This window comes from Stomoxys calcitrans, chromosome 2 (assembly GCF_963082655.1).
Source record: "Stomoxys calcitrans chromosome 2, idStoCalc2.1, whole genome shotgun sequence".
Classification (NCBI taxonomy): Eukaryota; Metazoa; Arthropoda; class Insecta; order Diptera; family Muscidae; genus Stomoxys; species Stomoxys calcitrans.
The window spans coordinates 14,698,939-14,725,784 of record NC_081553.1 but is presented as its reverse complement, the minus strand read 5'-3'; the positions used below and the strand labels follow the sequence as shown (position 1 = coordinate 14,725,784).

Here is a 26,846-nt window from a genome sequence, read left to right as displayed (position 1 = left end):
CTAAATATGAACCGATTTGGAGCAAACTTCTCAGATACTGTGGCAGTAGTCGAGGAAAGCGTTTTGCAAAATTTTGGCAAGATGGGTAAATAAATGCGCTTTCTGTAACCCTAGAAGTTAAAATCGGGCAATGTATATATATGTGAGAGCTATATCTAAATCTGATCCGATTTCCATGAAATTCACCAGTAATGTTAGAAGTTTTAAGAAAATTCTTCCTGCCGAATTTCGAGAGAATCGGTTAACAAAAGACCATTTAATATGCAATATTACTGCAAATCGGACGAACATATATATGGGAGCTATATCTAAATCTGAACCGATTTCGAACAAACTTCTCAGGAACTGTGACAATCGTCGAGGAAAGCGTTGAACGAAGTTTTGAGAAAATTGGTCACTAAATGCCCTTGCAGTAGCTCTAGGAGTGAAAATCGGGCAATATATATATATATATATATATATTTGAGAGCTATATCTAAATCTGAACCGATTTCCATGAAATTCACCACTAATGTTGAAAGTCATCGTTCCTGCCCAATTTCGAGAGAATCGGTTAACAAATGACCATTTTATTGCATTATTACTGAAAATCGGACGAAGAGAGATAGACCCATTGATAAGCATACCGATCGACTCAGAATCACTTTCTGATTCGATTTAGCTATGTCCGTCTGTCCGTCCATATATTTGTCCGTCCGTCTGTCTGTCTGTCCGTCCGTCTGTCCATGTTAATTTGTGTACAAAGTACAGGTCGCAGTTTTCATCCAATCGTCTTTAAATTTGGTACAGGCATGTTTTTCGGCCTAGAGACGAAGCCTATTGAAATTGGAAAAAAAATCGGTTCAGATTTGAATATAGCTATGGGACGGACAAACATACGGACGGACAGACAGACAGACGGACATAGCTAAATCGAATTAGAAAGTGATTCTGAGTCGATCGGCATGCTTATCAATGGGTCTATCTCTCTTCCTTCTGGGTGTTACAAACAAATTCACTAAGTTATAATACCCTGTACCACAGTAGTGGTGTAGGGTATAATTATTATGGAAAAAAATCTAGCAAATAAATTGCAAGTTTATTGAAGTATTCAATAAGCAAGCAAGGAAGTTGAAAGCTTTTGTTTGTCTCGTTTCCTAAGGTAATGGAAAATTAAACGGCTTATACAACTTAATCTAATGCCCACAGATTTCTATGTCATAATCGCATCAACTTAATCTAATATTGTCGTATTATTTTGTAGTTAAACCAACTTACTAGTAGCTAACTTGCATTGACTATTGATTAGTCTTTTTGTATATTTCAAATCAGGTTTGTTTTTTGCCTGGCATATGGTTATGTAATAAAAAAAATATTAATTCTATACCAATTAGTGTTTTCTGGGGTGTTTTTCTTTTGTCCAATTTGTTAGCTGCACTATTGTTGGCTATATCAATAGCTGTTTCTAATTTTTTCTTGTTAAGATATTATTTTTTTGAGATTTGCTTTTGACAGCAAGCAGACTGTAGTGCTTGCCTCGCTTCTCTCAATTAAACATTAGTTTCTCAAAATTCCATGGTAGAATTGCGAGATTTTATACAGATGATGACTTGCAGTCTCAGCCTAACGTATAATTTAAACAAACGAATTTGTTTAACATTAACCTGCATTATTAGCACATTGATGTTAGTCATTAGTCAAATCGTACTTGTTTTTCTTTTTCTTGAATCTAAAATATGTGTATAATTTTGAGGAAGGTGCAAAACAGGGGATTTCCAATATGTGTTTAGATGAAACGGCACAATTTTTCATACCCTCCACCAAAGAATGGGGGTATACTAATTTCGTCATTCTGTTTGTAACACCTTGAAATATTCATCTTAGACCCCATAAAATATATATTCTTGATCGCCATGACATTTTTAGTCGATCTAGCCATGTCCGTTCGTCTGTCCCTCCGTCCGCCTGTCTGTCGAAAGCTGGCTAACTTTCAAAGAAGTAAAGCTAGGCGGTTAAAATTTTACACAAATACTTCTTATAAGTGTAATTCGGTTGGGATTGTAAAGGGGCCAAATGGATATATCTGCCATATAAACCAATCTTGGATCTTGACTTTTTGAGCTTCTAGAGGGCGCTTTTAGAGGGATTGTAAAGGGGCCAAATTGAAATATCTGTCATATAAACCAATCTTGGGTGTTGACTTCTTGGGTTTCTAGAGGGCGCTTCTAGAGGGATTGTAAAGGGGCCAAATTGAAATATTTGCCATATAAACCAAACTTGGGTCTTGACTTCTTGAGCTGCTAGAGGACGCAATTCTTATACGATTTAGCTGAAATTTAGCACGTGGTGATATTACTTCTAACAATTTTCTAAGTATGGTTCATAACCTGATATATCGCCATATAAACCGATATCCCGATTAGGCTTCTTGAGCTTCTAAAGGACGCAATTCTTAACTGATTTGGCTGAAATTTTGCACATATCGTTTTGGTATGTATGACTTCCAACATCCTGTCCATAGCCTGATATAGCGGCCATAAAAACCCATTTCCCAATTAGACTTCTTGGGGTTCTAGAGAGCGCAATTCTTGTTCAATTTGGTTGGAGTTTTCCATATATCGTTTTGGTATGACTTCCAACAACTGTGCCAAGTATGGCCTATACCAGTCCATAATTTGATATAGCGGCCATAATAACCAATTTCCCAATTAGACTTCTTGGGCTTCCAGAGGGCGCAATTCTTGTCCAATTGAAATTTTTCATATGTCGTGTTATGACTTTCAACTGTTCCAAGTATGGTCTAAATCAGTTGATAACCTGAAATAGCTGCCATATAAACCGATCTTCTGACCCTCTGGAGGGCGCAATTATAACTTAAATTGACTGAAATTTTGCAGGTGGTGTTTTTCTATGGCTTCTAACAACCATGACCAGTACGGTCCATATCGGTCAATAACTTGATAAAGCTCATATATAATTGATAAAGTCATGACAAATGCGATCCATGGTGGAGGGTATACACTGGAGGGCGCAATTATAACTCGACTTTACTGAAATTTTGGAGGTGGTGTTTTTCTATGACTTTTAACAACCATGACCAGTACGGTCCATATCGGTCAATAACTTGATAAAGCTCATATATAATTGAAAAAGTCATGACAAATGCCTTCCATGGTGGAGAGCATACACGATTCGGCCCGGCCGAACTTAGCACTCTTTTACTTGTTTTTTTGGTATTTTCGCGTAAACATAAAATATTTGTGCAATGTTTTCTTCTATAATCAACTGAATTGTCGTGAAATGTTCTATAAAAAAATAATTTTGATATAAAATTCATTAGCGCTAACGAGATGAGAAAAAACAAGTAAAGCGTGCTTCGTGCTAAAGTTCGTCCGGGCCGAATTTTAGGAACCCACCACCATGAATTCTGTTAAAAATTTATACAAACTAAAATTAATTGAAGGTCATTATTTTATTCTACATACCAAACTTCTGTCACACCAGCAAAATTAAAGCTTCTAAGAAACGAACAAGGATAAAATTGCGGCTTGTAAGGGCTCAAAAAGTCAAATCGGGAGATCGGTTTATATGGGAGCTACATCAGGTTATAGACCTATTTGAACCGTAATTGGCACAGTTGTTGGAGAACACTGTGTGCTAAATTTCAGCCAAATCGGACAAAAATTTTGGCTCCTAGGGGCTCAAGAAGTCAAATCGGGAGATTGATTTACATGGGAATTATATCAGGTTATAGACCGATTTGGACCGTATTTAGCACAGTTGTTGGAAGTGATAGCAGAACACTAAGTGCAAAAATTTTAGCCAATACGGATAACAACTGAGGCTTCCCGGTGCTCAAGAAGTCAAATCAGGAGATCGGTTTATATGGGAGCTATATCCAAATCTGAACCGATGAAATGGGCCATTTGCAACCCCCAACGACCCACAGCAATAGTAAGTATCTGTGCAAAATTTCAAGCTGCCAGCTTGACGCATTCGACATGGCTAGATTGACTCAGAATGTCGAGACGATCCAGAATATATATAATTTATGGGGTCGCAGATCAATATAACGAGGTGTTACAAATGGAATGACTAGATTAGTATAATATATATTGAACAACCCTGCCATTATACAATTTATAAATTAAGATAATCAGAGGCATGCGTGAATATCGGTTCATATGTAAATAATGTGGTCTTAAAAGTGCAATTTTAGTGATTTGTTTACTTTGAGATAAGTATATCATTCCGTTTGAAATACTTTAGAAAAACGATAAGTCGGAATCGCGGCAGCGTTTTAATGAATATAGCTATCGATAGCTTACCGAAATGGTGTTGGTTTTAATACCAATCTGTTATTGGTTTTTGCACCAGACCGTTATTGATTATTCCACCCCCTTATGAACAAAAAAAAATCACTGAAAGTAATTTTAATTCCCTCCTTTGTCTGGTATTGAATTGATACCAAATGGTATTAGAAATCTTTGCCAGTGACGTGAACAAAATAAAACCAGGCGATATTGGCAAAGTACGGTCATTTTTCTATCAGTGTAAAAGCTGCTTCTAAAAGGCCTTATTTTACAGACAAAAGACATGATAGAGACCTGCCCTACTTCTTGCTATCTTCTCATAGTCAAATAAAGCGCTTACAGAAGGCCGTACTCCGAAGGAGTTTTTGAAAATGTAGGACAAAAAAACGATAATGCTTTCTCAATTTTATTTGAAAGACAACTTAATTTAAAATTTTTCTCTTAGACTGGAATCGTCGAAGATCTAGTTTTAGAATGAGAATTTTAATTTAATTTTATTTTTTTATAGATTTTCGAAAACTTAATTTGCCTTCTCCGTGATTTGATCCACTGACCGATGTGCTACCTACTGGACTATTACACATCGAACACTGACTTCGTCAAAAGCCTAATATGTGTTTGATATCCGCTTGCTTTTTGTTCGCATTTTCTTTTTTATACTTGTGCAAAGACATGAGGAACTCATAGTAAAGAAATGCCTTTATAAAGGCATTGATAATAGTAAGTCCCATAACAAAAATATCAAATCACTAGTGTGCAATGCATTGACTGCAACAACAACGCGTTGTCTTCAGCAGATAACTGCATGAGACCCAACATTTTGCGCTCAAGGGCCACTTTGTCCAAAGCAATTGTCTGTATCGCATGTCACATAAAAGCAAAGTTAGCTAAAAACACACGCACAAATACAATAGAGCGAGAGATGCGCGAACGTTTTAGTAATCGTTTAGGAACCAGTGGACTTTATTTTCAATTTGATCGATGGGCATCGTGTGTTGTTTGTAAATGAACACCACTCAGATGAGTGTCATATGAAGCCAAAGAAAGCAGAGGAAGGAGACATCAAGTTTTGTTGAGCGGCATATATATACTCCGTTGTTTTTTTGCTCTTGCTTTTTTTTATTTTTGGATCAGAATTGCTTTTATCAATGACGTGCGTGCTGCCTGTCTCCATCTGTTCAAAATTCCACTTTTTTCTTTACCGAAGCCATAACAAAGCAAGCAAATTAATTTCAGCTCTCATAACTTTGAACGGCAGCTGATTGAAAAGTCTTCTTACCAAAGACGAAACGTGTTCCATAGTGGTTCGTGTGTGTTGCTATCTATGGCTTTCCTTTTCCATTTGCAAAGAAAAATCTCCGATCACAGAGCTCGTCTCGGAAGAGAAACAAACGAAAACTGATTATATTCTACAAAATCAAACAATAACGTAATCATTTTCTCACTCTATTCGATGGGATGGGATGTTTTCTTTAAGAGTAGCACTTCAATTTAATCTACTTCCTAATTCCCCGTGTGTTTCTAATTATACCAATGATATATATCGAAACTAACTCCTTTGACACTTTGATATGATACAATAGTATGATTTCTCTTTTGTTCGTTTTTCGTAAATTGTTGATGTTTTTTTCTTTTTGGTTCTAATTATCGTTATTCTCATTTATCGCCGTTAATTTGTTTTGATTACTACATTAATAAAAATAATTAAAAATTAGTTGATTTTGATGGAAATTTTTAAAATCATCTTATAATTTAGCTTAAGAAGCTCAAACATGAAGCTTCTCAAAGAAGTAAAGCTTCCCAAAGAAGCTTCATGTTTGAGAGTACTACTTATTGTAAATTTATTGAATGGACTCTAAAGGACTTTAAAATTACAAAATTCAGAAAATATGTAGATGAATTAATAGTTTACGAAACTTTAGGGAAATTCGGCACATAGTATTCTCTAACGATAACTAATGTCACAATTGCATTTTAAAGAAATTAATTAACATTTAGATACTGATTTGATTTTAACTAACATAGTTGTATATTTTTTGTTTTCCTCCGATTTCATTTATACTAAATGATCAACTCCTTATTTACTTACATATTATTTCTGTTTACGATTTACAACCAAGCTTGATCTTCAAATGTTATATCGACATTTTGCATTGAACTTAAGGGTTCATTCATTTACTTTATTCTCACAGTCTTCTATTCCAACCTGTAAGAAACTCTTCCCCTGATGGATTGATGGGAAAGCTCATTAATGAGCTACAACACAATTACTTAACTCGCATGCCAATGTATTGCAATTTAATTTATTTATTTTGCAACAAGACCCCCAGCAATATCTAACAAAAACACAGCTTGTATATTGGTATGGCTTTTAGTTCAAGTGATTGGTTGTAAGTGACTAAACTAGATTTAATTTCCTCATACGTCAGAAGAATGCTGAGAACATTCGAAAAAATTCCACTATCTGACTATGTGATAATAGTCAATGAATCTAACTTGGCTAGTAAGTGCAAGTAAACGGTAATTGTTTTTAACAGGAAACCTGTTTATTGACAATACCAAAAAAAAAAGACGTTTATACTATTAACATATGTTTAAATACTAGAGTTCTAGCTTTGTTAGATTATAATCTATAAAAGTATTTTGTAGATGGGGAAAATTGCATTTCGCACATATGGTGGAGAAATCGATTTATTGAGACTAAAATTCAGAAGCAATTTTCCTCAATAACAGAGCTAAAAAATCAGTTATTGATTTTTTTCCGATTGAAAGTTCTTTTCAAAGCAAGGTATTTGCTATTCTCGATAGTGGAATATTAACGTTTTTCTAAGTGAAGTTAATGTTAACTTATGAATACCATAAATATTTTGATACATGAGCTATGACCCCTTTATTTTGGTTTATACTTACCTATGTTTTATATAAATTTGCTCATTTCCATATTTGTAATATATGTATGTACCCATTGTTTGGCTCATTTATACATCATTCATGGTCATCGTCTCATGGGATGCATCCAAATCGAAAAAACAAAACATCGTATGTTTGCATACATAATTTGACGATTTATCTACGGCTTTGTTTCGACACCAATATTTAGGATAATTTTATTGTCTTGAGATGCATGTGGTATGAAAGACGATTTTGCGCTTTTCACACCACACCAGCAGACTCGGTCTCAATTAATCAACCATAAAAAGGTTTTATTTAGCCAACTATAAAATGGGCTAATTGATTGTAGCATATTGCAATATAAGGTATTATCGTACCATCTCTTTTCGCTAGTTCATTTATGTTTGCAAAAAATAAAACTTTATAAAACTGACGAAAATTAGCAAGAAAATAAAAGCGATGAATCATTTAATAGTCGTAAATTTTGATACGTAGCGTTGTCGTAATAGAAAATATGTGCATTAGGATTATAGATGCCCCACTTTACGTCCCATAAAATACAACCCAGATTCTGAAATGTTATCGATTGAGCTTTTAGTGAGAGTGTGAGAGAAGAACTTATTTTTGAGGAGTGGAGGTTGCTGTGACTTGATTTTGAGGAGGGATTTGAATGACAAGTGGGACTGAGACACGTGTGAAAATCTGATCGAACCTCTAAGAAGGAAAGCCAAGAAAAAGTCGAAGACCTACATAACCTAACTAAAAAGAAAATATTATAAATATATTAAATAAACTTATTAATATATTAAATATAAAAAAAAAATACATATACCTTCTTTAAAGAATAAGAAAAAAGAAAAAAAAATTTCAAACGGAATAAACGCAAAAAACTGTTTGAGAACAATATTTAAGCACTGGGAAGCATGTGATGAACATTGAAGCCTCAAGAGGCCTTTAAAGCTAATGTTAATTTGTTAATGTATAAAATAGACGTAAAAAAAGTCATATGTTTAAAAAGAAGAAAAATATCACAACAGAAAAAAGAAATAATAATAAAACAGATAAAGGTGGACAATAGTTTGTGTAAACTCCTCTAAAACATAAAATTTCCAAAAAAAAAAAAGGAAAAAGAAATCAGCACTGTGGCCTGTTTCATCACCTAATAAACAAATGCTATCGACATCAGACAAAACAGTTACGAAATTATTGTTAAATTAAATTGAGCGGAATGTGTAACCCCAAAAAAAAAAAAAAAATAAAGTAAGAAAAAGAGCTTAAAAAAAAAAAAAAAAAAAAAAAGAATAACGAAAGAAGTGATTGAAGCAAAAACAAAAAATGCATTAGACTACCTATTTATCACCTATGCTAAAGTATCCCCAACTGACGAGAAGTGAAACCAGAAAAGAATGCCTAACTATTGCTCCATCCCCGTTGTAAGATGATCAAGGCTGTACCTAGATGGGCTGATCCGAATTTATTTTAACAAGAATTTAAATCATTAACCCATGTACATATTTACAAAAGAAAAAAACATATAGAAAAATTAAATGTCATTTATACCTACTTATCTTTATATACATATAATTTTAGTTTATTGAATTATTTATTTATTTTTTTTTTGCATGCATCAAATTCGCGTATAAATTTTACAAAGGAACAAAAACAAAAATGAATTAATAGAGAAAAAAAAAGAGAATTTGCCAACGTAATATGATTTTTAAATCTCTTTTGGTTAAACTCACATAATATAGCGCTGTATTGTGGGTGAGTAATTACTTTAGGCTAAGAGAATCTAAGTGAGATTTGTTTACATAAAGAAGTTTGAAGAAAGAATGTAAAAAAAAAGGAATTACATTAATTAAGAGTAAGAATTTGTACTAAGAGAAAATTAGGAAAAGAGAAGGAATTTGAAGAAAAAAAAAAAAAAAAAAAAATAATAATATTGAATAAGTATAATTAAGAGATTCATCTCACACTTAGATAATAAACCCAAAACAAAAATTATTAATTTTTATGCTTATCTATTGTTCTCATTTTTTTCTATCATTTATCATACTGCCTCCTTTAAATGAATTAAATATATATATAATGACATTGAGTGGCGAATTTATGTCTTCTTCTTTTTCTTAATCATTGAGATAGAGATGTGGGAGTAGACTTCTACGGTCAAAGAGGGGGGTGCTGGATATGGTAGGTAACAAAAGAGAGTAATGGATAATGGAACCTGTTTAATCTAAACACCATGTGAGGTGGTGATCGAAAGCATGTACGATAGGGTGCTGCCGATTTATTGCATTTTTTTATGGGCCAGGCAGTACATAGGCTGTATGTTCGCTGAACTGCAGGAGGGGTGGGAGGCTCAGTCACACAGGGGGAAGACAAACAGATTGATTGGTACTACTTGGGTGCTCTCTGTTTACTTCACCTTCGATCTTCTTTGAGCAGGTTCTTGTTTTGTGTTTTTTTTTTTTTTTTCTTTTGTTTTGGTTCGTTTTCTCTCTTCTATATATTTTTTTTTGTTCCTTCAAATCTTTTTGTCGCATGAAACAAAAAGGAATCTACACTTTTCTGGCACGAAAGTTTATGTTATGGTTGATACAATCTCAGATTTTGAAAGATCCCCCCCCAAAGCTGACGAGTAGCCGGCTCAGCCACCGTGCCAAAACTACACCTTAGAGATTTATACCCTACTTTAGGCAATCGTAACATATGGCGCCCAACGGAGGAATTGTGTGTAATATTGTTTATAAACTTTCATATATCTGGATTGCATTTGAGATTATTTAGTTTTGGGTCTTAGATATGAGTTCAGAGTCTATGTTTTGATGGAATATCCCCTCTACGCCTCTGTGGTTTAGAAGGTGTGAGTTTCATATATACGTATTTTATTTGTTTCAATGGGTTCTTCTGGATATAACACAGTTGTGCCAGAGTGCCTCGTTGTGATGTGTGTGCTTTTTATGGGAATTGAGCAGCCTTGTATAATTTCTATCTAATGGGACTACCTGATGTGTTCAACCCAGGTACTTTTTGCGATGTTGTGTTTTATGTATAGATCCGAAACTTCACGATACTCAAACATTTTCCAGCACCTACCTTTGACATATTGAACTTTTTTTTAGATATCATTTTCAATCGACAAGCCATAGGCTCGTTGTGAAATTTTTGGTAACATTTACATATATGCATGAGATAATTAATATAGATAATTTTAGTTGACAAGTGAATTGAGTTTTATAAAGTGCATGGAAAGAACAGGAGCTAATCCTGAAAATCCCGTAAGTGGAATTGTTGCACATAGTAGGCGTGTGACTAGAAGTATAGCTCGCGCTCTTGAGAACCAGGTCGTGGGATCAATTCTGACACAGATAGATACGGGTATTGAGAGACCAGTAGATTTTGTTCCAACGGACTATCTGAATAGATGCGCTGATCTGATATTTGGCAGGACATCCGATTCCATAGTGAGAGTTTCCGAAGAGGTTTTAGTCAGTTCTGGTGATAATTCTTTAAGTTTCTCTAGGAAATTGGAAAGGGTGTTAGATATGTCACAAAATCAAGCCGGGGTTTCGGAGCAGCCTCAGACTTCGGCCCAAAATGCTGTGGGGAAAGACGCACCTGTTGACCAGATTTCCCAGATGATGGCAATGTTATATCAGCAAAGCCAAATAATGACAAACTGCATGAGTGAGTTGCGTCAGATGCGCGGAGATATGAATTCACTGAGTCACAGGATTGCAGAAGTCGAGCAATCAGAAAACGCGTCTGCTATTCGTCCTCCTGGGTCGAGTTCGACTCCTGAGAGAGGGACCGGTGATAAAAATTGTGGTACTGGCGTTACTGATCGTGCGAGTAGTAGGCCTGATCCCTGTGATGGAAGGGGTGCGGCAAGATCACAAGCTAATGAGGGACTGGGAGTTTCTTATAGTCAAAGGGAACTGCATACGAGAAAGCCTGTTGATTTGGATAAGTGGCATATTAAATTTGACGGCTCGGGACGGGACATGACTGTAGAGAGTTTCATCTTTAGAATTGAGAGGATGAGAGAGCACCACAACATCTCTTACGATCAATTATTTTGCGATTTTTCATCCCTATTAACCGGAAGCGCTGCACAGTGGTACTGGCAGATCCTTGAGGACAACGCAGATGATGTCGATTTCGGATATTTTTCCCTTAAAGAGGAGCTCCTCAGTCACTTTAAATCATCAGATTCTGATTATGAGATAATTAGAGAAATTATGGAGCGAAAACAGCTTCCAGGAGAGCCATTTGAAGTGTTTTACTCCGACATCCATGACTTGACATTCCGACTACGTAAAAAGATTCCCGAAGGAGAGTTAGTAAAGATTATAAGAGGCAATTTGCGTAACAACATAGCTAGCCTTATATTTTCGTCGACCATTTCGACTATGGCGGACTTAAAAAAAGAATGTAAACGGGCTGACAAGTTAATAAAGGAAGGTCGACAGAAATCTAGACCAGTAAGTGAAATATCTAATCAATGTGAAGAGGATCTGGCCATCGACGCTATCAATATTTCAAGTCGGAGTATGGATAGGACCAGACCAACATTTGGAGGACAGCCTAAGACTTTTCAGAGCGGTAATTCCAATGCCGGAAATGCGGGACAGAAAACATTTACTGCCCCATCGGAACGAAAACCGGAACTCATGAATTCTAAGCAAAGCTTTTGTTCCTCGCCATTTCACCTCAACTTATGCTTTACATGTGGAATGCCAGGAGATTTTTATAAAAAAAATGTTCAAATTATTAAACCAGAGAACGTATGCCGATCCAGCTTTCACGAGATGAAATGCTTTGCATGCGGTAAAGATGAGTCCTTTTGTGATTTCGTGTTAAAAAATCAGAATGTGGCAGAGTTATCCGGGAACCCCTGTCAGACGCCGCAAGTCCCGGATACCACAAAATAGAACTATTAAAAAGAGAGAAGCCCACGAAACCGGATGATACTAACTTCCATCCGGCTCAAAAATCGTTACATCAACGAAAAATCGAATATGAGGCTGCAAGAGCACGAATTTTTTGTGACGAAATAAAGGGTAATGGTAGAAATTATAAAAAGATTAAAAAGTTAAGAGATAAACAATTAATAATTAAGAAGGCAAAACGTATGGCAGTAGAGACTATAGTTACTGTCGGTAGTGATAATAGATTTTTCGCAAAAACCTTGGTTGGCGGAAAAGAAGTTATGGCATTATTGGACTCAGGTGCAGCTGCATGCTGCATAGGACGGAATGGATTGGAATTTTTAGAAGGTATCGGAAAGACTGTCATTAAATTACGGAATCAAAGTGTCAAGACAGCTAATGGTGGCATAGTATCTGTATTGGGTGTGGTTGCATTACCAGTGGTATGGAATAATCGCACGGAATGTTTGGACTTTCTGATTGTACCTGGCTTGGAACAGGAATTCTATTTCGGTGTGAATTTCTGGCGCGTCTTCGGTTTATCCGTGGTTGGTGAAGTTGGGTTAAAAAATGAGAGGCACGTGGATATCTCCGAGATCATTGATACTGACGGAGTTACAGAGACCGGAAACATACATGTGTTGTCAGCGGAGCAGCAATCAAGGCTACTGGAAGTTAAGTCGAAGTTTCCTTCATTCGCTGTTCTCGGTTTGGGCCGTACTACTCTTGAGGAGCATATAATTGAGGTAACCAATGAGGACATTCCGATAAAACAGAGACACTACCCCGTTTCCCCGGTCATTCAGAAACTTTTATTTGAGGAACTTGACCGTATGCTCGCCTTGGGGGTTATCGAGCCCAGTAACAGTAGCTGGAGTTCACCTGTTACACTGGTTCGGAAAGAAACAAAGAATAGGCTGTGCCTCGACGCCCGCAAGGTTAACTCGCGAACCATTAAGGACGCCTACCCTCTCCCCCACATAGAGGGTATACTGAGTCGGCTGCAGAACACGAAATTTATATCGGCGATAGACTTAAAGGACGCATTTTGGCAGATCCCGCTTGAAGAGAAGTCGAGGGAGAAGACTGCCTTTACAGTCCCTGGGCGGCCACTGTACCAGTTTACGGTCATGCCGTTTGGACTGTGCAATGCTGCCCAGAGAATGTGCAGGCTCATGGACAAAGTTATTCCTGCAGCAATCAGGAATAACGTCTTCGTCTACCTCGACGATCTTCTCGTGGTATCTGCCGATTTTGATGCTCACCTGATTCTCCTTTCGGATGTTGCCAAGAATTTATCCCGTGCTGGTCTTACTATAAATTTGCAAAAAAGTAAATTTTGCCATAAGGAGGTCCGCTATTTGGGCTTTGTGGTCGGAGAAGGTTGTATTCGGACGGACGAAAGAAAGGTGGAGGCCATTACGACTTTTCCAGTACCAAAAACACCCCGGCAGCTCAGAAGATTTTTGGGAATGTGCGGGTGGTATCGCCGATTTATTCGCGATTATGCGTCTATTGCAGCACCGCTTCACGATTGTTTGGGTAAGGAGAGAGTCAGAAAATTTTCACTTTCAAATGAGGCTTTGGAGTCGTTCGACATACTCAAATCGAGTCTGACGTCAGCACCGGTTCTGGTCAACCCGGATTTTGAACGGAGATTTTTCGTGCAGTGCGACGCATCCACTCTAGGTGTTGGAGGTGTCTTGTTTCAAGTCGACAGTGAAGGACACGAGCATCCTGTGGCCTACATGTCCGCAAAATTAAATAAAGCCCAGCGGAACTACACGATAACTGAGTTGGAATGTTATGCTGCTGTGTTAAGTGTGAAGAAATTTCGTCCATACATTGAAGGCTTGCCCTTTACGGTGATAACGGACCACGCCAGCCTTAAGTGGCTGATGGGCCAGACAGATTTGTCCGGAAGGCTGGCGAGGTGGAGCTTAAAACTTCAAAGTTTTGAGTTTGATATCCAACACCGTAAAGGATCGTTGAATGTTGTTGCTGACACCCTTTCGAGGATACATATGGAGGAATTCCAACTACAGCGGGCATTGGATGTTGATTTAAAAAGCCCATATTTTCAGTCTGAAAGCTATGAGAAACTTAAAAGTAATGTTCTGGATCGCGAATCTAACCTGCCCGATGTTTGCGTGTCCGATGGCTTCGTTTATAAACGGACATGCTTTGCGACTGGTGATGCCCTTCAGGATGAGAAGTCCTGGAAATTGTGGGTACCGGAGGAGCTCCGTGAAGGACTAGTAGTTTCCGCTCATTTTTTACCATCTGCTGGCCACGGGGGTATCCAAAAGACACTGTCGCGCCTGCGTGAACGCTACTTTTGGCCGAAAATGGTAAAGGACGTCCAGGAAGTGGTGAGAAATTGCGATGTTTGTAAAACATGCAAAACATCGAATGTTTCAAGGAGACCATTAATGGGCCAACAATTTGTAACTGAACGTCCCTATCAAAGGATATATATAGACTTCATGGGTCCCTACCCTAGAAGTAAAACCGGTTACACAGTTATTTTTGTTTGTTTGGACCACTTTAGCAAATTTGTCCATCTTGAACCCATGCGTGCAGCTACTGCTGTTAATGTGGTGAATTTTCTGGAAAAGGATGTATTCCATATTTTTGGAGTGCCAGAGTACGTCCACTCGGATAATGGAAGGCAGTTCACCTCCGACCTCTTTCAGGACTTTCTGCGCAAGTATGGTGTGAATCATATCCGGACTGGCCTATATGCACCTCAATCGAATGCAGCAGAACGAGTTAACAGATCCATATTGCAGATGATAAGGTCTTATATAGGAAAGGATCAGCGGCATTGGGATCAGCACCTCAGCGAGGTTGCATTTGCCCTTAGAAGTGGGTATCACAGCTCAATTGGCGTCGCTCCGTACTACGCCCTTTTTGGAATAGACATGGTGCAGCACGCTTCGAAATATGACATTATAAGAAATATTGGGTCATTGAAGGACATTGACTTTACCATTGACAACACGCCAGATCGACTCCAGATTATAAGGGACAACATATTTGAGAATCTAAAGTTAGCTCATGACCGCAGTACCAAGAACTATAACCTAAGGGCAAAGGACATTAAATTTCAGAAAGGGCAGATGGTTTATCGGAAGAATTACAAACTAAGCAAGAAGGTATCCAATTTTAATTCAAAATTAGCACCGACCAGGATAAAGTGTATAGTTCTAGAAACTCTAGGTAATTCATTATACAAATTAGGTGGTTTGGATGGAAAAGTTATGGGAGTATTTCATGGACAGGACTTATTTGCTGTGTAATGTGCCCGGCTTAGAGGTGAAGTCGTGGGTCGAGGCCACACGTTTCTATTGAGGATCTTTTTGTTGGTCAATTTTTTTTTACGCACGCGTTCCATACCAGTTTCGGTATCGACGGGTGCGAGCCTGATACGTAGCGTTGTCGTAATAGAAAATATGTGCATTAGGATTATAGATGCCCCACTTTACGTCCCATAAAATACAACCCAGATTCTGAAATGTTATCGATTGAGCTTTTAGTGAGAGTGTGAGAGAAGAACTTATTTTTGAGGAGTGGAGGTTGCTGTGACTTGATTTTGAGGAGGGATTTGAATGACAAGTGGGACTGAGACACGTGTGAAAATCTGATCGAACCTCTAAGAAGGAAAGCCAAGAAAAAGTCGAAGACCTACATAACCTAACTAAAAAGAAAATATTATAAATATATTAAATAAACTTATTAATATATTAAATATAAAAAAAAAAATACATATACCTTCTTTAAAGAATAAGAAAAAAGAAAAAAAAATTTCAAACGGAATAAACGCAAAAAACTGTTTGAGAACAATATTTAAGCACTGGGAAGCATGTGATGAACATTGAAGCCTCAAGAGGCCTTTAAAGCTAATGTTAATTTGTTAATGTATAAAATAGACGTAAAAAAAGTCATATGTTTAAAAAGAAGAAAAATATCACAACAGAAAAAAGAAATAATAATAAAACAGATAAAGGTGGACAATAGTTTGTGTAAACTCCTCTAAAACATAAAATTTCCAAAAAAAAAAAAAGGAAAAAGAAATCAGCACTGTGGCCTGTTTCATCACCTAATAAACAAATGCTATCGACATCAGACAAAACAGTTACGAAATTATTGTTAAATTAAATTGAGCGGAATGTGTAACCCCAAAAAAAAAAAAAAATAAAGTAAGAAAAAGAGCTTAAAAAAAAAAAAAAAAAAAAAAAAGAATAACGAAAGAAGTGATTGAAGCAAAAACAAAAAATGCATTAGACTACCTATTTATCACCTATGCTAAAGTATCCCCAACTGACGAGAAGTGAAACCAGAAAAGAATGCCTAACTATTGCTCCATCCCCGTTGTAAGATGATCAAGGCTGTACCTAGATGGGCTGATCCGAATTTATTTTAACAAGAATTTAAATCATTAACCCATGTACATATTTACAAAAGAAAAAAACATATAGAAAAATTAAATGTCATTTATACCTACTTATCTTTATATACATATAATTTTAGTTTATTGAATTATTTATTTATTTTTTTTTTGCATGCATCAAATTCGCGTATAAATTTTACAAAGGAACAAAAACAAAAATGAATTAATAGAGAAAAAAAAAGAGAATTTGCCAACGTAATATGATTTTTAAATCTCTTTTGGTTAAACTCACATAATATAGCGCTGTATTGTGGGTGAGTAATTACTTTAGGCTAAGAGAATCTAAGTGAGATTTGTTTACATAAAGAAGTTTGAAGAAAGAATGTAAAAAAAAAGGAATTACATTAATTAAGAGTAAGAATTTGTACTAAGAGAAAATTAGGAAAAGAGAAGGAATTTGAAGAAAAAAAAAAAAAAAAAAAAATAATAATATTGAATAAGTATAATTAAGAGATTCATCTCACACTTAGATAATAAACCCAAAACAAAAATTATTAATTTTTATGCTTATCTATTGTTCTCATTTTTTTCTATCATTTATCATACTGCCTCCTTTAAATGAATTAAATATATATATAATGACATTGAGTGGCGAATTTATGTCTTCTTCTTTTTCTTAATCATTGAGATAGAGATGTGGGAGTAGACTTCTACGGTCAAAGAGGGGGGTGCTGGATATGGTAGGTAACAAAAGAGAGTAATGGATAATGGAACCTGTTTAATCTAAACACCATGTGAGGTGGTGATCGAAAGCATGTACGATAGGGTGCTGCCGATTTATTGCATTTTTTTATGGGCCAGGCAGTACATAGGCTGTATGTTCGCTGAACTGCAGGAGGGGTGGGAGGCTCAGTCACACAGGGGGAAGACAAACAGATTGATTGGTACTACTTGGGTGCTCTCTGTTTACTTCACCTTCGATCTTCTTTGAGCAGGTTCTTGTTTTGTGTTTTTTTTTTTTTTTTCTTTTGTTTTGGTTCGTTTTCTCTCTTCTATATATTTTTTTTTGTTCCTTCAAATCTTTTTGTCGCATGAAACAAAAAGGAATCTACACTTTTCTGGCACGAAAGTTTATGTTATGGTTGATACAATCTCAGATTTTGAAAGATCCCCCCCCAAAGCTGACGAGTAGCCGGCTCAGCCACCGTGCCAAAACTACACCTTAGAGATTTATACCCTACTTTAGGCAATCGTAACAATTTAAATAAAATGGTGGGAAAGATTTTGTTCAATAAAAATTAATGGGCAAAAATGTTTGTCCTAAATTTAAAGATTTGAGCCAAAGATCTCAAATTTAATATAGAGATAACCAATTTTCCAACTTTTTAATGAAATATTTCCCAAGGCGAACGATTTTTTACTTGATAATAAAGATTTGTTATCTTAAATGGTATTTTAATTCCAAGTCTATAATAATATTAGGAAGTACGAGGGTTGCCTTTTATATTTCGGGATGAGAGAACACAAAAACAAATATTAATCGTCAAAAATTGCTTTATTGTTTTTGCAATTGTTTCGTATTTTTGGGGCATTTTTTTTGACCGTCAAATATTCATGCAATATTGAATATATGCTGGTTTCACTAATGCCCAAGGTGTTCTCAATCTCACGATAGGTCTCATGACATCCGTTGGCACACAGCATCAAAGGTTTTTGGAACAACAACTGATTTTGTACGACCTTTACGAAATTCGTCTTGGAGTGAACTACGGCTTCGCTTGAATTCACCATCGATAGACACTGGTCCTTGACGGGGCTTCATCGTCAAAAAATGATTTAAGTTCATCGATGCACTGTTGTTGAGTTAATCCACGTCGAAAGTTGTAAAAAATAATCGCACGAAAATGTTCACGATTTCCATTCCATTTTTTGAGTGTAATGCATCATTAAAGTTACTGTAAGCAACGCAAATAGCGCTCGTATGTCAAAACGTTCTGAGTACGTATAACCTCGAAAATGTCAAGTTTTACGATAGAGCTGTCAGTTGACAGATTGCAACACAAGGGTTGTCCAATCTCGAAATATAAAAAGCAACCCTCATACTAACCGACAGGTATACACATATCATCCTCCACCATAGGATGGGGGTATACTAATTTCGCCATTCTGTTTGTAATATCTCGAAATATGCGTCTAAGACCCCATAAAGTATATATATATTCTTGATCGTCATGTAATTTTAAGTCAATCTAGTCATGTCCGTCCGTCTGTCTGTCGAAAGCATGCTAAATTTCGAAGGATCAAAGCTAGGCGCTTGAAATTTCGCACAAATACTTTTTATTAGTGTAGGTAGGTTGGAATTTTAAACGGGCCAAATTGGATTATGGAAAAATCGGTCGACTTATGCCGCCGATAGGAAAATCGACAGTTTTGTGATGTTAGAAGTTTGCCCCTGTTCCTTCATGAAATGTTCATGGTCAAATTTTGCACCGTTGGATGGGGGGGGGGGGGTAAACTAGTTATTCCGTTTATAACGCCTCGAAATATTGGTTGCGACTTCCAAAATCCATGCCAAGTATGATCTAACTCGGGCTATTTCAAATTATCAAACAAGCTTTTTCATAGCTTGAACAAATGTCTATAATTCACTTACTTAGGACGCAAATTGTTAATGGGCCACATCGGTTCATATGTCCATATGACCATCGGTCCATTTTTTCCTTTCCCCGAAAAAACAAAAAGTTGATTTTTTGAAACGCATACTCTCCATTTTTTCCCTCAAAATTTCCCTTTCAAAAATAAGTTAAAAAAAAATTCCAATAATTTTTTTAATTGGATCAATTAAAAATTAATCAAAATTTACAATCATTGAAGCGGAGATTGACGCTATCAATGAAGAGGTGATTAAAGCTTATTTTGGCTTAAGACTTAATATAAGAAAAAAAAACTGTTTTTTATCTTTACGCCACACCGTTCAGAGACATCAATAAAAAGGATACCACTTATCACTGAGCTGACACTTTCATCGGACAGTACTAACTGATATGAGAGAATATATCGCGCAGGTCTTTGATGCGATATTCATGGGAAAGGATTGCAGGCCGCGAAAAGATGGACAGGGCGGATGGATCTACTTAGATTCTATCTAAACACTTCATGATCGCCAACCATTATACCATACTAGCTGAACGGGCCACTCCGCTGCGTATTTTTTACAATTTAAGCATGAATATTTATATTTTTGGTCTTTTAGTGAATTAGTGCAAATGTGTTAGAGTATGTATTTCTTTCGAATAACAGCATTGTACTTCCAAAAGCATTTGTTTTTAATCCCATTTGAACTTACCCATTAAAACATGTGATGATCCAAGTTCAATCACCTTTGCTATAAACAACTCTATTTCTAGTTACCAGAACATATACTCGTATATTAGCATAACCTAAATTTGCATTGATTATTGGCTTCCACTGCAACTGTTGTGGATTTCTAAAATGTTTTAGTAGTCTTCTAGTGCCTTACTCACTTCCAAAAATACTTTACAAGAACTGGGACTAGAAATTGAAATTACTGAATTCATGTATTCCCTGAAAAGAAAGGTATGCATTTTAATTGAGTTTTATATATCACCAAACTCAAAGTCGTATAGAACTTGGAGGTTGGAATGTTGGCGCAGAAAACACTGGTTCGAATCAGAGCAAGAGTATAAGCATTTTTTTTTTAAATTCTAGTTGGAAACATGCATGCAAATACCGTATACGATGAAGATGCAATGTCTGCTTGGTCTTCCTAGTATCGTTAAAGTGGCACAGATTAGATTCATGCAAGTTGACATGTGGAATGCAGCATTTTAACCAATTCCTCTTTTTGTTGCTTCGTAAATAGAAAATTTATTTGTAAATTATTACGAAATTACGCTCAATAGTGTTGAAAAAGTTTGTGAAATATACAAGTTAAAGGACTATGTAATCATCATGAACCTTTTCTATAAAAGGTTCCTTTCTATGCGACTCACCTTACCTTTACAATGCGACTTACCAAAAAATAAGACCAAGCAGTTTGTATATATTGTATAATTCCTAAAATCTTAGCATGTTCAATTATCAAAGAGAAATTGTGTTCTTTTTAAGACTTCCTTGAATTAGTTCCGAAAGTCTCATTCCTTTATGTATTGTAGTATGGAAGTAGGTAGCAAATGTATGTTTGATTCCGAACTAGATCCCTTTTACGAAGATTTTTTACTTGTTCGGAGGGTTTTCGGGAGTGCTACGGCATTTTCGCAGGTATTCCTTCGCCAGCTATTATTGTAACAGTTATACTTTAAAGTTTCCATTTATGTCATTAATTTCGCAGATACATTTTATTACTGGAAAGTCTAGAATTCTTTTGAAAAATTGCCATCCTCATTCTTGATTTTCTTTTTAAAGAAGAATTTCTTTAGCAAAAAGCGAACATAGTACCAATCTTAAGGCGACTGGCCACATGATGAATTCTCGTTGTTCCGAATTTTAAATTACATATTTGTGCTCTTCTTCCAAAAACCATTAGTTGGGGGTGCCCACATCACTGTGGTTCGAAAATTCTCAAAATCCTTCGTTAACTCTCTAAAATGGATAAATATATTCCATTTTTTTGTGGAAAATTGTAGCCGCTATGTTTCCAGGAAGGGAGCCACCGTCGCGCGAGGTTAGCATGTCCGCCTATGACGCTGAACGACTGGGTTCGAATCCTGCTGAGACCATCAGATTTTTCAGCGGTGGTTTTCCCAAAGAGGTGTCGCACTGCGGCATGCCGTTCGGACTCGGCTATAAAAAGGAGGCCCCTTATCATTGAGCTTAAAACTTGAATCGGACTGCACTCATTGATATGTGAGAAGTTTGCCCCTGTTCCTTAGTATTTCCTTTTGAGTTTTTATATATATTTGCCCTCAAACATTTGTTCAAAGTCATTTTAAACACTCCATGCCTTTTTTAAATTATTTTTATACCCACCACCAAAGCAAAGGGGGTTTATTCATTTAGTCGTTCCGTTTGCAACACATCGAAATATCCATTTCCAAACCCTACTAAGTAATAGTAAGGAGATTAAACGATGTCCGTGTGTCTGTCCGTCCGAAAATCGGACTATTTTTAGATAAAGCTGCTGTATATACCGATCTGCAGTTTAAGGGTATGGAACCCATGAAAGCCACATTTATTACCCGAGTTGTAATAACGTGAGTTGTCTTAAGCCTCCTGCAATCTGACCCAAATTTGGTTCAAATCGGACTATATAGCTGTTATATTAACCGATATGCCGATTAAGGGTCTGACCCATAAAAGCTTTAATTATTACCGGATTTCGCTGAATTATGAATCAATGAATAATCCCATAAAAAGCTGATTCATTGCCCCTATTAAAATATAATTATGAATATAGCAGTGGCTTATTGCAGAGTTTATTGCCCCTATTTAAATATAATTATGAATAAAGCAGTATGATAATATAGAAGGATTATTATATCCTTGGTGGTGGGTATCCAAAGTTCGACACGGCCGAACTTAACACATTTTTACTTGTTTTATTTATTTATTCAGAACATGCAACAAAAAGTATCACAAAAAAACCCTTCCTCTTGTCTCAGCAATTTTTTTATTGTTGACTTATTGAACCTCTTGTTAAAAATCAAATTACATTTTGTAATTATTTATAAATTCATTGCGAATTAATTATCCAATGTGTTCTAAATTTATTAGCGTGAAAGCAAATGTCAACAAACTGTAGTGCAAAAATATTTACCTTTGAGAATACTGCCCCTAGAAACTAGTTTTATATACAAACAGCTTATTCCATTCATTTATCAATAAAAAAATTTACGTTGAGGACATCTAGTTCATAGGAAATAATTATTATTTCTTTCCGTTTCCCCCTCACATTATTGGCAACAACAACAATCATACGCACTCTGGTACTCTCCTTTAATGGGAGTCGATAAAAATTGTAAACAAAAGCAAACGTCAGCCAAAACAACAACCACTAACAACAATGAAAAACAAACAACACCTACAGCAATAGCAGCCCACCAGGCACAATTCTCATTATGTTTTCAGGCATCTGAGTGTGTGTGTGTGTCTTTACCAAAGAGAGGGAGATCAATATTGCCTATTCAAACCGTTATACCAGAGTCTCAGCTTAAATGAGCATGAGAGTAGTTATGACTCCAAAACTATAAGACTTTTTGAGTGAAGAGTAGATTTTTTCTCAGAGCTTTGGGAGAGCGTTTGAGTGGATTTTGGTTTTGCTTTTCATTTAAGTGTTATACACTTGTTGCGATCTTAGATCTTATCTAAGTGCTAATATTTGCAAAGATAATAGGAAACAGAATTTTCTCGCTTACATGCAATAAAAAGCGGAAATAATATAAAGTTATATGATAATGGAAATAGAAATTAATATATTAAATAGATTACAAAGGTATTACATACATACATGTATAAAGCTAACAAAAGGCTTGGTAATAACAAAGCGAAAGGAAAACGACTTAACCAAGACAATTTTGTGACAGCCAAAAACAAACAAACTCAAAACGACTATTATAATTTTAATATCAGTCGTGCAAGAAACAACAATATTTTATTTAATTCGACAAGTTTATCGAAATAATATGTGAATCTGTACAATCACAAAAAAAATTTCCTTGACAGTATATTTCTAATGTTATTAAAAACCATCAGCTATTAGAAAGACAAATTAAAGAAGAAAATAAGAAAAAATAGAATTTCAAATAATTCATAAAAAATTGTTTAATACATATGATTAGAGTTCGTTATTTTATGCAAAATCGAAATTTTGCGAGTTTTTATGTGGAAATGCGTTAATTATTTGTAGTAAAGTTTAATTTAGTAAACATTTAACATTTATACCCAAGCACGGCAAGGCAAGTTATGCGACACCAAAGGCCTACAGACCCATAAGCCTTACGTAAAGTGTGAGGCAGCCACTGCGGCTATGAGACTTAGGACGATGGGAGAATAATCGAGGCGACGATAGGAAACCTGGAACGAAGGGAAGAGGATTCCGATAGGATACCTGAGATGAACCTTGAAGTCGAGTGCGAGGCACTGCTGCCATTGGGACAGTCTTGGATTGACGGAACCCTAGCATTGCCATCATGTTACACAGATGGATCAAAGCTAGAGGACAGAGTGGGCCTGGGGCTTTACATTAAGAACCCAGGGACTGAGATCTGTTTTTAGACTGCCTGAACATAATACGGTCCTGCAGGCGGAGAGTGGTGTGGTGCTAACGCGAGTACGTCGAGTCTGAACATCTTAACCGACAGTAAAATTGCCATAAGGGCAATAGCAACCAGTGTAGAAGGAAATTAACGCCTTCTCTGAGGATGGGAAAATCCGCATCGTTTGGGTGCCGGGCCATAACGGAATAAGGAGAAATAAAAGGGCAAACGATTTGGCGGTGAAGGCCGAAGCCTTTCGGGACGACGCAGTCCATGTTAAGGGAGTGGGCGACGAATGCGCATGCAACATTGTGGAACAGCGAAACGGCCGGAAGGACGGCAAAAATCCTATGGGGGATCCAGATCTTGAGAAGGCGAGGCTATTGCTGAAAGGAAGCAAAAAGTAGGTCAGTATAGCTATTGGTATCATAACGGGTTACATAGGACTACGAGCTCACTTATGTAAAATCGGTGCGCCAAGTGATAGCATGTGTAGGGCATGCGGGAAAGATGATGAGACGTTGGAGCATTTCCTTCGTCATTGCCCGGCTTTCGCGTCTAACAGATACCGGCACTTTGGCGGAGACACAATACCAGACATGAACCAACTTAGGGGAGTGAAAAGAATTAAGGATTTTGTAAGTAGCACGGAATTGCTAACTTAAAATATTCTTTATAGAGGTTACTTTATACTTTTTAGAGCGGACAACAAGCCGATTACTGGCATAGGTGTATGTCCACAGTGGCATGGGGCGAATTAATATCTGCACCCTCTTTTCAACCTAACCTAACCTAACCTATACATTTAATGACTAGGGAACTTCGAAAATCTGAATTTCGAATATATATGGTGAAATTTCGATTTTACATAAAAATCTGGACTCAACTTATAATTATATTAATATTAATAAAAAATTATATTTTTTCTTTAAAAATTGGAATTTTTTTTAAAAAATTAAAATTTCTTAATTTATTGCGAAAGAAATCCAAAATCTGTTATTAGTTCGCATATAAATTTGTTTTTCCTGAAAAATTCCTTTGTTATGTAAATATTTCCATGAGCAAAGGATCATTAGATTCGATTTTTGTAAACTTTCTTTTTTTTTGTATAACGGGATATGCTGGCAACCTTAAAAACTAATTTAAAATTTTTTCCACAATATCTAGTACTAGCACATTATTTCTTTGTTTAACGTAAGATAAGCCACATATTATAAAACAAATAGTTAAGCTTTGTAAAGTACAATGGCTTAGAGGTTATAAATAATAAAAATATTTGCAACTCATTGATGAAACAGGAAACGCTTTCCTCAGATTTATAAAAGATATTGTTCAACATTTAAATATTAATTTATCAATTTGAATAACATTAGCATACAAGATATTAAAATTACAAAAAAAATTAAATAGTTATTTCCATGAATTATGGTTTTAGCTGTAACAAACCCCTTTTTCTTAATTAATAGAGAAATATTACAAAAACAAATGATTTTCAATATTAAATTGAGTGTAGATATAAAGTCTATCACCGGTATTTACAAAGCTTTATATAGATTTGAACTAGGTTTACTTGACAGATTTCATTAACAGAACTGTCAAATGAACCTATAACAAATCTTCATTAAGTTTTTGTGAAAAAGGCCCTACAAGTCTAAAAAATGTGTTTTTGAGATATGAGTTGAACAATTTCAAAGCTTTGAAGTTTTTGAAAATGCTGATAGATTTTAGATTTCTTTTCTATGATGACATAGATGACTTTTTAATACGCTGCAATGTATCTTTGATAGTAATAAGCACTTTAATCTTCAGATAAGTTATTTTATATTGCTTGCTAAAAAAATATTTTTTTTTAACAACAACAACAGCTAAGCTTTTGTGCCTAATTACGGAACGCTTACATTAATTTCAACTATAATTACTCAACCCTCAATATACAGTTATCCATTGATTAATTCTTCCATTATTAAGGTATTAAAGCAATACCATTCATACGTCTTCCATTATTGAGGTAGTAAACCAGTACCATGTAATTTCAACTAAAAGTGTTTATTACAATTAACGGAAACTTTAATTCTTGGTAATTCGCAGTTTCTTAAAATCATTAAACCGAGAAAATTACTATGTACCTAACACATGCCTTCAACTATCTAGTAACGTAAGATTTTTCTTAAAAACCTGCAACAAGTCAAACACTACAATAATTATATATTTATATTTTGTTTTTAATTTTTTTAGACCATCATCACATATATATATGATGGCTGGCGAGATCTTATGGACAACAAATCAGATCCCAGAACAAGAGATTGGTTCCTGATGAGTTCGCCCTTCCCCACAATTGCCATCAGTATAACATATGCCTACATAGTAAAGGTAAGAATTTATCTATGACTTGCTTAAAATTATTCAAAATCAAGTAAAAATTCGGCCGGGCCGAATCTTATATACCCTCCACCATGGATCGCATTTGTCTAGTTCTTTTCCCGGCATCTCTTCTTAGGCAAAAAAGGATATAAGAAAAGATTTGCTCTGCTATTAGAGCGATATGAAGATATGGTCCCGTTTGGACCACAATTAAATTATATGTTGGAGTACTGTATAAAATGTCAGTCAATTCGAATAAGAATTGCGCCCTTTGGGGGCTGAAGAAGTAAAATAGAGAGATCGATTTATACGCGAGCTGTATCAGGCTATAGACCGATTCAGACCACAATGAACATGTGTGTTGATGGTCATGAGAGGATCCGTCGTACAAAATTTCAGGCAAATCGGATAATAAGTGCGACCTCTAGAGACTCAAGAAGTCAAGATCCCAGATCGGTTTATATGGCAGCTATATCAAGTTATGAACCGATTTGAAACTTATTTGACACAGTTGTTGAAAGTAAGAATAAAATACGTCATGCAAAATTTTAGCCAAATCGGATAGGAATTGCCCCCTCTAGAAGCTCTAGAAGCTCAAGAAGTCAAGTCCCAAGATCGGTTTACATGACATCTATATCAGGTTATAAACCAATTTGAACCATACTTGGCACAGTTGTTGGATATCATAACAAAATACTTCGAGGCGAAATTCATTCTAATCGGATAAGAATTGCGCCCTCTAGAGGCTCAAGCTCTCAAG

General features: G+C 35.9%; 1 protein-coding gene across 2 annotated transcripts in view; it reads left to right on the top strand.

Moving 5' to 3' along the window:
* The window catches only part of LOC106082230 (elongation of very long chain fatty acids protein 7), a 125,338-nt gene that overhangs the window by 67,999 nt on the left and 30,493 nt on the right, over positions 1-26,846 (top strand). For both annotated transcript variants that reach the window (XM_013244620.2, XM_013244619.2), the window contains exon 2: positions 25,958-26,095. In XM_013244620.2, coding sequence (XP_013100074.1) covers positions 25,958-26,095 — 138 coding nt within the window. The remainder of the gene's footprint in view (positions 1-25,957; positions 26,096-26,846) is intronic.